Source organism: Labrus bergylta, chromosome 23 (assembly GCF_963930695.1).
Source record: "Labrus bergylta chromosome 23, fLabBer1.1, whole genome shotgun sequence".
Lineage (NCBI taxonomy): Eukaryota > Metazoa > Chordata > Actinopteri > Labriformes > Labridae > Labrus > Labrus bergylta.
Window position 1 is genome coordinate 4,525,877 of NC_089217.1, and position 10,910 is coordinate 4,536,786.

The 10,910-nt window shown below is 42.2% G+C and overlaps 1 protein-coding gene across 8 annotated transcripts in view; it reads right to left on the reverse strand.

The window, feature by feature from the left end:
• The window catches only part of magi2a (membrane associated guanylate kinase, WW and PDZ domain containing 2a), a 200,347-nt gene extending 189,876 nt beyond the window's left edge, over positions 1 to 10,471 (reverse strand). For 4 of the 8 annotated variants that reach the window (XR_010665123.1, XM_065951175.1, XM_065951171.1 and 1 more), the window contains exon 1: positions 10,001 to 10,471. Coding sequence is in view for 7 of the 8 variants with exons in the window: in XM_065951175.1 (XP_065807247.1) it covers positions 10,001 to 10,301 (301 nt within the window). In the remaining variant the exon portion in view is untranslated. The remainder of the gene's footprint in view (positions 1 to 10,000) is intronic. The other 4 variants (XM_065951168.1, XM_065951167.1, XM_065951166.1 and 1 more) reach the window with 2 other exon arrangements.
• Between the last annotated feature and the right edge of the window lie 439 nt (positions 10,472 to 10,910).

The following is a 10,910-nucleotide window of genomic DNA, read 5'->3' on the forward strand; positions in this document are numbered from 1 at the left end:
TTGCACCTATCAAATCATGCAAGCTGCACTTCAGTGAACCACAGACACTCTGTGACTCATTACATCTTCACAAACATGATGTTTACTCTGGCTGCAGCGTCTACCTACAGGGCTGCTCGGTCTGTCTATTAGTTCTCGATAAAGAAGAGGCTGGACTCGGGCTTAAGGCTGGACTCCACACACCGAAAAACTTCTAGATGACAACACTGATTTGTCGAACAGACGGGAAGATTCAGCTTATCTTTTGGACAAGATTGGTGTCATCCAGACAAAAAAAAGACATCACAGGTAGACATTCTTGACGAATGAGCATCCCTGTAGGAAAGATGACACATCCCTGGTGTCACTCAATGTAAAGCTGTTTATACATGCAGGATCCTGTAAATACATCATCTACTATCTGCTGCTAGAGATACAATACAAACACACTGACAGCTTACGCGCCAGTGACAAATAGCATAAATTGGAAGGTAAATAAATGAGTAACATTGGCTTTGTATTTGATTTATGAAAAATGACAGTCCGACTATGCAAAGAGAGATTTAGTGGTCGAACTGCCAAATAATCCTTCAATCGTCAAGCCATGCAAGGTCTTTCTCTCGCCAACATCCACACAGGTAAACTCACAAACTTGTGAATATTATTGTTATTTCAAACAGTGTGTGGCTGTACTTGATGTTGGGGTATTCAACATTCTTGTAAACATGAATAGGAAGTTTCATTTTCATTTAGCTCAACCAAGAAAGCCTGATTAAATAGTTCAAAGTTATTTTTGAGTGAAATATGTTGGGCCATCTGGAGTGATTTTTTTACATAACAAGATATAACACCTGTTTGGAATCACAAGGTCTGGCTGCTGCTGAAACAATTAGTTCATGCACAGATTAGTCGAACAACAACAAGAACAGAAACTTTTGGTTGAGTTCGAAGAAGAAGTTGAAATCTCTAACTAATAACACTTAACAATAACATAAACCTGTGTAGACACATGAAGGTCACAAACATAAAGGGCTTATTTGTAGGAAAGAGCGCAAGAGAAACAGACTCCAGTACAGATACTGTATGTACACACTGGAACTGGTTCATCTATAATTCATGATAATGAAAAGGTAAAGGGCTCATTGTTATTCCCAGTCTCTTTAAGCTCCAGACAGCATTCAGTTGTAGACGTTGGATAATGGAGAAGGTCATAAAGATTTCTTCAACCCTCGTGGAAGCTCTTTATTTCCAACGGATGCGTCTTCACTCAGTCTCTCATACATTAAGTATGATTGTAAAGATAATAAATGATAATTCAATGCCAAAGAGACGCACAAACAAACCAACATAGTCTGAAACGTATCCACCTGCATAACACCACACACAACACCAGCCCAGTGTCCTATAAATGATGCTCATATAAAACTACTTTGCAACACTAGATCTGTTTGAGAGAAACTTTACGTGCAAGATTTTACATTTACGAACAATACAATGCTAAAAAAATGTTTTGAATAAAGTATTTTGCAAGTTGCACAAATGTTGATATTGCACAAGCCAGTTCAATGTTTAGAGGGCTAGCAGCCTAAGTGAGTTTCCTCCAGAGGTGTGGGCCTTAGAGAAAGGGGGAGGAGCTTGGACATTTGTAGGGAGCTCAGAGTAGAGCCAATAAAGGAGCCAGTTGATGTGGTTCAGGCATCTGATTAGGCTGCCTACTGGACACTTCCATTTAGAGGTTTTCCCCCCCGAGCTCGCTGCAGTGATTATATATCCCACATGGCCTTGGATCACCTCTGTATCCCTTTAGGAGGAGCTGGAAAACGTTGCTGGAGAGAGGGAAGTCCGGGTTGACTAACTTGGCTGTTGCCACCGCGACCCGACCTCCGATAAGCCGAAGAAAAATGGAAGGTTTAACCAAAGTGCTTTTGTTGCCTGAACCCAACAGACCAGAATGTGGACGTGAATCCAAGACCTTGGTGCGACAGTCCTGCACTTCAGCAAATCCAGCGGGCCACATAAATGCAGTGTGTCATTCACTCCAGTAAATGTTTGCCTGTGAACGTAACCCAGGTAGCAATTACTCTGTCACCATGACATCATTAGGAAAAGCAGTTAAGGAATATACAAACATAGGAGACATGGTTGACGACGCACACCCCAAAAAAAGTTTGCAGCTTTCCTATTTCGCAGTTGTCTGCATACTTACACTTGTCACAACAGATGGCTGATGTTGACAAGGAGCGAAGGGCAGGTCTATGTGTATGTGTGTGTGCCTTATCATTACCTGTCCCTAGAGGTGAGCCTGGCAGTCACACAGTGTAACAGAAGCAGTGTCAACAGGATCTCTCCACCAAACCTCTGTCAGGCATGATTGGACAGCATGTGGTAAGTGCTGCTGCGGCCCTTGGGACACACGCACACACACACACACACACACACACACACAGACACGCACAAGCAGCTCTTGAATGTGCATGTGCGAGTCTGTTTTTGTGCGTCACACTCTCTGTGTTACTGCTGGTGCAACTTAACACTCTCAGCGGGACCCTGACAAGAAGACAGATGGGTCTGACTGTACGGAGAATCATTAGCGGCGCTCCCACGCAACAGTGTGTGCGTCTGACTCAACACAACTTTCTCAGGGATAGCCCCCCGTCCCATCGTTCAAACCCCCGACAGACCGGTGACCAGTCCAGACTCATCATCACTCACATCACTCATTCCATTACTTCAGGCACGCGCCATTGACTGAGGAGTGTCATGACATACTGGTTTCCCCTTGAGCTGTCCTGGAATGCTAGAGCAGTCCTGTTTTTTTTATTTTGTGTTGTAGGGAAAAACAACTTTATCTTTGTGCCCAAAAAGGCTGACCTTAACTTTCTATAGTTTGAGCTTACTCACGCTGATGACTTACATATTTGCTCTAATGCAGGTCTGGGCAGTATAAATATAGGATATCATCTGTTTTAGTTGCAAATGAATAAGACAGAAACACAGATTGAGAATGTAAATATGTTTTGATTAATATCAAATTCAGTCAAATCAGAGCGACAACAGAGAGCACAATCTCCTTTCACAAACATAGTGAGAGTTATTTTCCATGACTGTGTTGGTATAGTCGCTGCACAGAAGTCCTACTGAAATGGCAACGGCGCTTGTGTACACATAGTGGGACAGGTGCTGGATACAAAGATCACAGTAATATGAGCAAAACCAGAGAGGTGGAATCACAGCTCCGTTATTAGATTTAGGTATAGATTTAGGCTTTAGTGGCCATGTTTCGACCCAATCCTTCGGCAAACAATTGAGGAGGACCAATTTTGAGTAAATGTCAACAATAAAGCCTGTCTAAATGTTATAAATGTGCTGGGGACTTCTATATTGGTTTTGCAGACAGATCCGTGCCACTTAGCAAAAGAAACTCTGTAAACTTTAGAGCAGAAAGTTTTTTGTAAGAGAGCAGAAGTCAAGCAATTACTGGAGGCTCAGGTGAGGCTCCTACTAAAACAGATAACTTTCATATAGCTGGTTATATATGGCCTGAGATGTCTCACCCTGCACCCAAAAGGTGCACAAAAGATGTGACATTGGTCTGCTTTGGTAAAGAAAGGTGACAAAGTAAAGATGCAACAGTAAGAGTATTACTGTTGTGTGTTTCCCACACATAGCCGATACATGAGCGGGCCACCCAAGTATACTTCTCGACCTTTTTCCAATCACTGCACGAGCGTGAGTGAGAGAGAGAGAGAGAGAGAGAGAGAGAGAGAGACACGCCCAAGAGAGAAAATGAGAGTTAGAAGTCTGCAGACCTACATACCTCACATAAATGCAATAAGGTGCTACGTCTCGTCTGATTTTAAAGGTCCCATATTCTGCTTTTTCTGGTTTTAGCTGCCCTTCAGTGTGTTTTCCAAGTGTCCTGTGCATGTTTAGGCACATCTATGTGCAAAAATTCCACGGAAACGCTGCTTCTCCTACGTCCTCCTGTTAGCTGTAGCATTAGCTGCATGTAACGCTCGGTTCTAGCCCCCCTCGATAAAGATTTGTCAGTGCGGTGTCATTGTCAGTGTGAGATCACTGATCTAAGCCCATTGGCTCGTTGTGGCAAGCCCTGCAGCTCATGTTGAAATTTCCGAGACGCGTGCTGAGCAACTGACCAATAACGACAGAGCGGATCGGCAGACCAATCAGAGCAGACTTGGCCCACGTGGGGTCTAACAGTGTGGGCTCAACAGAGTGCAGCTGACGGACTCAGAGCGTAGAGGGAGCAAGGAGGAGCAGTACATGAAAACAGACACTTTTTTCAGACTTTATCTATTGTGAACGTACAAAAGTAGATACATAGATTAAATATACGAACCCCAAAAAGGGCAGAATATGAACTCTTTAAAACTGTATCTGCTTTGTTTTAATATTTTCTGCTACTCATACATGTACGCGTCATCGTCGAACAGCCTGTGTGCGGATCCCCCAAACTCAATTCAGCTTATGAAGTTCATGTTTTCTGTCTGAGAGCTCCAGAGTGCTACAGCACAGGAACTCAGTCTGGACATCTAAAATATTTATGCAAGTTTAAGGACGTCTGTTTTTTTCTTCAACTTCTTCTTAACATAACAGTTCTCAAGTAGATAGGTTTCAAACGAAGTATTGATGCACTTGAAAGAACTTATAATAACATGAATTAATTAACGATGTTTAAAATGTCAAGGCATTCTCTCTGATATTTAGGCTTGTGGACAAACACAGCAGCAGCACAATCCCTCGAGCCTCGCATTAAAACAACCTTTTAAACCTAGAAAGCCGCGCTTGCTGCTATTCCGGCCTTCCTGAAGCTCCCTGCGCTCGTGCTGCTGTAATGAATTTCCCCAACACCGGCTAACGCTAAGTGGGCACCCGGCGAGCGGGCTGATTGCCTTCGGCTGACCTGGAAACGTCTGCACCCCCAACAGCACTCAGACCCGGCGTACGGTTCACGGCGGCGCTGAAGTACAACGACACTAAGAGCTTCTCACTGTAGCGGCACTGAAAGATGCAGTGACAGCCTCCATAGCTGGATGCATTAATCCCTCACTGGACATGAACTTGGCCATTTCAGTGTGTGTGTGGGGGGGACAGATGGAGGAAAAGGAACAGGGGAAACATTGTAGAGTTAATTCATCTTGATGCTTTGGCAGCATTATTTATGAATTACAGAGACAGCACATGTACATTTACCTACAATGCAAATTATCTAAAGGTACGACTGGATGAAGACAGATTGAATTTGTAACATTTTATCATTCTGCAGACAGCTGTACTGCAACTCATATCGTTCACATACTTCCCTGCATGCTTTGTGGGCACCTGGAGGATTTAAAAAAGAATATCCACTATGCAGCAGATAAGGGTGGAATCATCGCCGGCTGCCAGCAGATTATCGCTCTTCGCTCAGAGTAAACACGTTGGCGGCACAACAGCGCAGGGGTCCCTATAACACCTTCATTACAATCAACCTGTTGATCTCCACGCTGGGGTGTTAAACGGTGTAAATAAACAGCGAGAGCAGACTATATTTTGAAAGTAGCCAACTGGAAAAAAGGTTAAAGCCATTCCTCCCAAACACACGGGTATACTCTGCCTCCAGAACAGAAAGAGTCCATCAGGAAGTTTCAGGGGGAAAGGAGCAGCACATTGAAAACTTTATCAAACAACCTTTTTTTCCCCCCATACTTGTGCAACTAGCTTGCTAGCGTCAGCGTGTGGATGACTCCAGTCGTGTGCAATGTGTTCAAGGCAGAGTGGTGCTAACAGGTAGGCAGGTAGGCAAGTGAAGTATGCAACAACATATTTATTACATGACTTTTCTACGACTCAGCCAGCCACGACTCAAACTGTGGATTTTAACATCGCTACAAACCAAGATGAATGAATTTGTCTTCCCACTTGCACAGCGGATCTATCGAAATGCTTCATTCTTTTCACTGAGACGCTGCACAAAAACCTCGCAACAGCACATTTAATTTAAACCAGGGGTGTGAACGGTTACAAAAAACGGTTAAACGACGTCATTTTTTTTTCATGTACACGGTTAACCGTTTTTTAAAATAAATAATAAAGAAAAAAAGAAAATTAATTTAAAAAAAAAAAGAAAAACGACCGTAAATGGCAAGAATCTAAATTAAGACGTTTTCGGATCCACAAACCCAAAATGGCACCAATAAAGATCCAGTGGATATTACAGTGTATCCCGACAAAAACAGTCATAATGCACTCAAATGTAATGTTTAAAGTGAGTATAGTAGAACTCTGGGAGAGTCGAAAATACCTGCTTTGACCTTTTCTTGCATCATATCTAAATGGGCCACCTTAACCACTGGAGGTATTTCAAACCTATCCTTACATTACCTGGAGTTTCTCGCTCTAATGAGAATTCACTGTGTCACTAGGAATTTCATTTTGCCCTATGTTCTCTTATAAGCTCATCAGTATTTAGTGGAGACATTAATTATGTCCTAAAGGGCTGCCGTATCATTGGTGGCAATCTAATCTAACCAGATCTAATCTAATCCTCACCTCAGAGACTAATAAAACACCTGATGCTGTGTGTGTGCATGTGTGGGAGAAAGCCAGAAGACTTCTATCATTTTTAAATGCTGCCAGGTGAAAATCTGGTTCATGGTCCCTTCAACAGGAACAAAAGCGTGAATGGTGAGCTAGATTTTTAAATCATGGACAAGGTGTTTTTTTTTTTATCAAGGTTGGCAACCTGGACAAAAGTTCTGCAAAAAGAAAGAGAAAGCGCTTTAATATTCTGTGGGGCGGCAGACCAGTGCCAAAGAGAACTTGATGTATTATTCAAAAAGGCCATGATCAAACTTTGGAGGTCGACCGTGCATGTAAACCAGTCAGTGAGTTTAATCAAACCTTCACTTCAACTCAAATACAGTTTTGCCATTCATGTATTTAAAATGAGTACGACCCTGTAATTATCACTGGATGTTGTTTTATGCCTTTTATACATTTGTGCTTCTGATTGGAAACATTTTCCAAGCACACCCAGCACTTGGTGGGGAAATGACATATTTCCGCTGACAGTCATACACTCCAGCTGTCCTCACAATACAACATATTTATCTACATTTAAAAAACCCCATGGGGAAGCCATTTGTCAAACTGATCACAAAAGGAGAAAAGCTCGGCTGATAACACAAGGTCAGATATAGTAACGTAGCTACAAAAGACACTTTGATACCCTTTGAACACGACATGTTTTAAAACGGTACAATCTCCATTTTTGTAATGATCGATAGTATCTAAATGTACAGAAGCTTTAAGGGACAGAAGATCTTTAGAGATGTTTAACCCAAAGCTGCTGCAAGCAAGAGAAAGCAGTGGTGGTCCATTCAGAGTCACAGGTCAGCAAATTACAAACAGACAAAGCAGAGGATGTAAAAACTGGCTAAATTGCACAAATACTGTACATTGGCAAAATGTCAGTACTAAATATATAGCCCTGGGTGTACTTGCTTTTAACTGCATGAAAGCAGGACATCAGCCTTGTGTATCCTGCGTTGGTTTGGAGTGTTGGTTGTGCACGCTACATGTCCATGAGGTGCAATATGCATATAACCACTAGGAGCAGTGTGGGGTTGTATGGTGATGAGATCGGACACTAAGAGACACCAGAGAGCTGCGACTAATATGGCAGAAAAGTTTGAAGAAAAGTTCATAGATTAAGTCTGCAACTATGTCATGTTTGTTTACATTACACCAATGCATATCCAGCATGGCGCAGCTGGTTGTCTAAGCGTATGTGCATGGTTCAAAAGCAAGAATATTTGAGCCTTATGGTGCCACCATAGGCTGAATAGCACTCAACCAAAAATCTGTCATTATACTGAATGGCTCTGTTGCTTTTTTTTTTTTTTGCTCATTTCCACGCTGCCTTTTTAATGTCGTGTCCTCCTGTCCTGCACCTAAGACCCCCCTCGGCCTCTGTCTGACAGGGATAGTCTCCAGCTGTGAGGTGCAGGTGTGAACAGGTAAGTCAGGCAGATTTCAGCAGGCAGCCTGTCTGTGAGATTCTGTCGGCATGAACATGTGAACACAGCTTATGACCCTCCCTCAGGAAAAAACGATTAAAACAGACTATCAGATGAGTGGATGTGCTACAGCTCAGAAGTGAAGAAATATCTCTTTGGCAGCAGAGCAGTGCAAAGAAAGAGTGTTTTCCCTCCGTAATATTTATTTAATGCACATATCAGCCATTTAAAAAATAACTCGACGGTGTAAACAAGCGGCTGAGCAAACATGAGCAGAGCGATGGGAGAATATCAATCACTTGAGCAATCACTTGAGGGTATAAATATTTCATGGCAGGAAAAAAAAAAGTAACACATCAGTTTGATATAGGCTTGGCTGCCTTTTTGGAATAAATCCCTGGTGTGATAGCGAACGCACACACATCACACACCGTCACACAGGCTGAGACTTTGATCCAAAGCCTCTTACGGGCTGATTTTTCACCCCAAAATGAGAGGCCACAGATCCTCCTATCTGTGCTCACAATGCAAAGACACCCAGCGTCATTAGCCACAAGGATCAGAGACACAGACGGTCAGAGAAGTGTGTGTAACTCTTGTCTACTCCACAAAGATGACAAGAGGTCATGCAAGTATATAGCCCTAATTTATAAGTGAGAGTTAAGATATCAGGCTGCTGCATGTGCTGCAATTCAAAAAGATCTACAACAATTGGAGGGAAAAATGTTGGCTCCTTTTGCATTTAGTGAAGCTACAAAAAAAAATCCAATACTTAATATTTCTAAGGGCAACGGTTGCTCCGTCTGCGGCGTTCAACGACTGTGACCTTATCAAACTTTATGGTAATTTTCATTCCTCTTGACACCTCTGTAATGTTGAAATAGGAACCCCGGGGGGTTTGCTTAAACACAATCGTTTCCCGATCCAATTTAGTCCACTTAACGCAGCACAAGTTGGGTAATAAATATTCCATACTTTGCAAAAAGACAAAAAGTTTTCTGATTCAAAAGGTTAGATGAGGACTATAAAGCAATTTTCTCCCCTTGAAGACAGTACACACACTAAACCAGACATCACCACAGCAATTCAAATACATCCAGGGCTGCAAATAAATCAGAGTAAATCAGCAATTTAAACATATTGAAAGGCCAAACTTCCATATTTTTGCATTGTAGTTCTAAAAAAAAAAAAAGACTTTTTATTAACGTAATGGTCAGTTAACTTTATGGGAAATCAGTATGTATGCCAAACAGTTTCTGCTCTAAATACATCAAATAGAAAACATGTAAAATGTCATTACAATGATTACATATAGACGATATTTGCTTGCTATGTTGAGCTTTTTCTGTGCATGCTAAACAGCCTTGGCTGAAGTCCACTTCAAAGTCTGACAATATAATGTTATCTTATATAATCTTATCCAATATCAAATCTAATCCAAGGTTTATGTCAGTGGTATAAAACCTGGGATGTGTGATATCCTCTTATCCTGATCTAATATTAATGCAGAGAATACTACACACACATAATATAATAGATCCGTTGTTAGTTGTGTAGCCTACACGACTGAAACCACACTTGTGTGTACTTCACATTACATTACATGCTATATTGGATTGCATTATGTCTGATTACCCCAAATGTAACACACCCCCTAAAAAAAAAGATGGATCAAACACAGCAACAGGACCCTGCAAACACAACCGAAACACCTTCTTTTTTTTTTTTTTTTTACAACAACGCCTGAAGTAATGTTGCCAATTTAAGGGCAACAGACGCCGTGAAACAACAACAAAACACAAGAAAAAGTTCATTTTCTTAACGTGGTTCGCTCGTAACACCGAGTAGAGGGGGTAAGGTATCAGTTTTCGAAGACAATAGCACTGCTGTCAAAACAAACGAGCGTGTCAAAAAGCCAACTAGCGGTTTTCGAGAAGGGGGAGAGAAAAAAAAAACTGCGAAATGCGGTAAAGTTGGTGTAAAAAGCTGAAAGACCTCACCTTGTTTGACACACTTGAGTCGGACGGGGTCTTTGCTGTGTTTGACCACAGCATGGACGTCCCTGGTGGTGAGTCCAGCCACAGGGGTGTCATTGACTTCCAGCAGGAGTTCATCCTGGAAGAGTTTGCCGCTGTGGCAGAGCGCTCTGCCCGGGAGAAGCTCGCCGATAACCGGGAACTGTCCATTCTCTGCGCCGCCCTTCAACTCCAGCCCCAGCTCCCCCTCCTCATTCCTGCAAAGGACACTCTCATGGACTTTGTTAGTCCAGTGGTTCTTCCTCTTCTTCAGGCTCTTGGACATGGCTCCAACAAGGGGTGGGGGGGGGATTACATGAGTGCGGCCGTGGAAGAAGTTTTACCGCTCTTTGAAGTCCCCCAGTGTCACCGAAACACTGTAGCGTGCCCACTTTCAATAGCAAACGTTACTTGTATCCATATGAGCGCACAGCAGCTGGATCATCAGTCTGCCTTGGCGTTAACTGAGAGCTGCTCAACTTGTGGTGCCTTCAGGTGCTGTCTCAAAAGTCGGCGCTGGTAGTTTCACACGGACGAGAACGACGAAAACGAAATGTGCTGACATTGGAAAATTATTTTGGTAGATTTAGTATGGTAGCATTTGATAACTATACTATATATATATATATTAAAGACAAATAACGTCATGAAATCAGGATGTAGCCGCACCTGGTGGCACATATTTTTTTCTTATTGTCCTTGCAAGTCCACATAAATATCATCAAATACATTTGAGTGTCATAAAAAACAACTTATTTGATAAATTAATTACTTAACATGACAATTTCTCAGGAATACATTAAGACAAATCAACTACATTCACCTGCAGACATTTCATCGTCGTGGGAGATTCATTTTGTTAGTTGTTTTTTTTTAATGTGTCCATTAGTCTGAA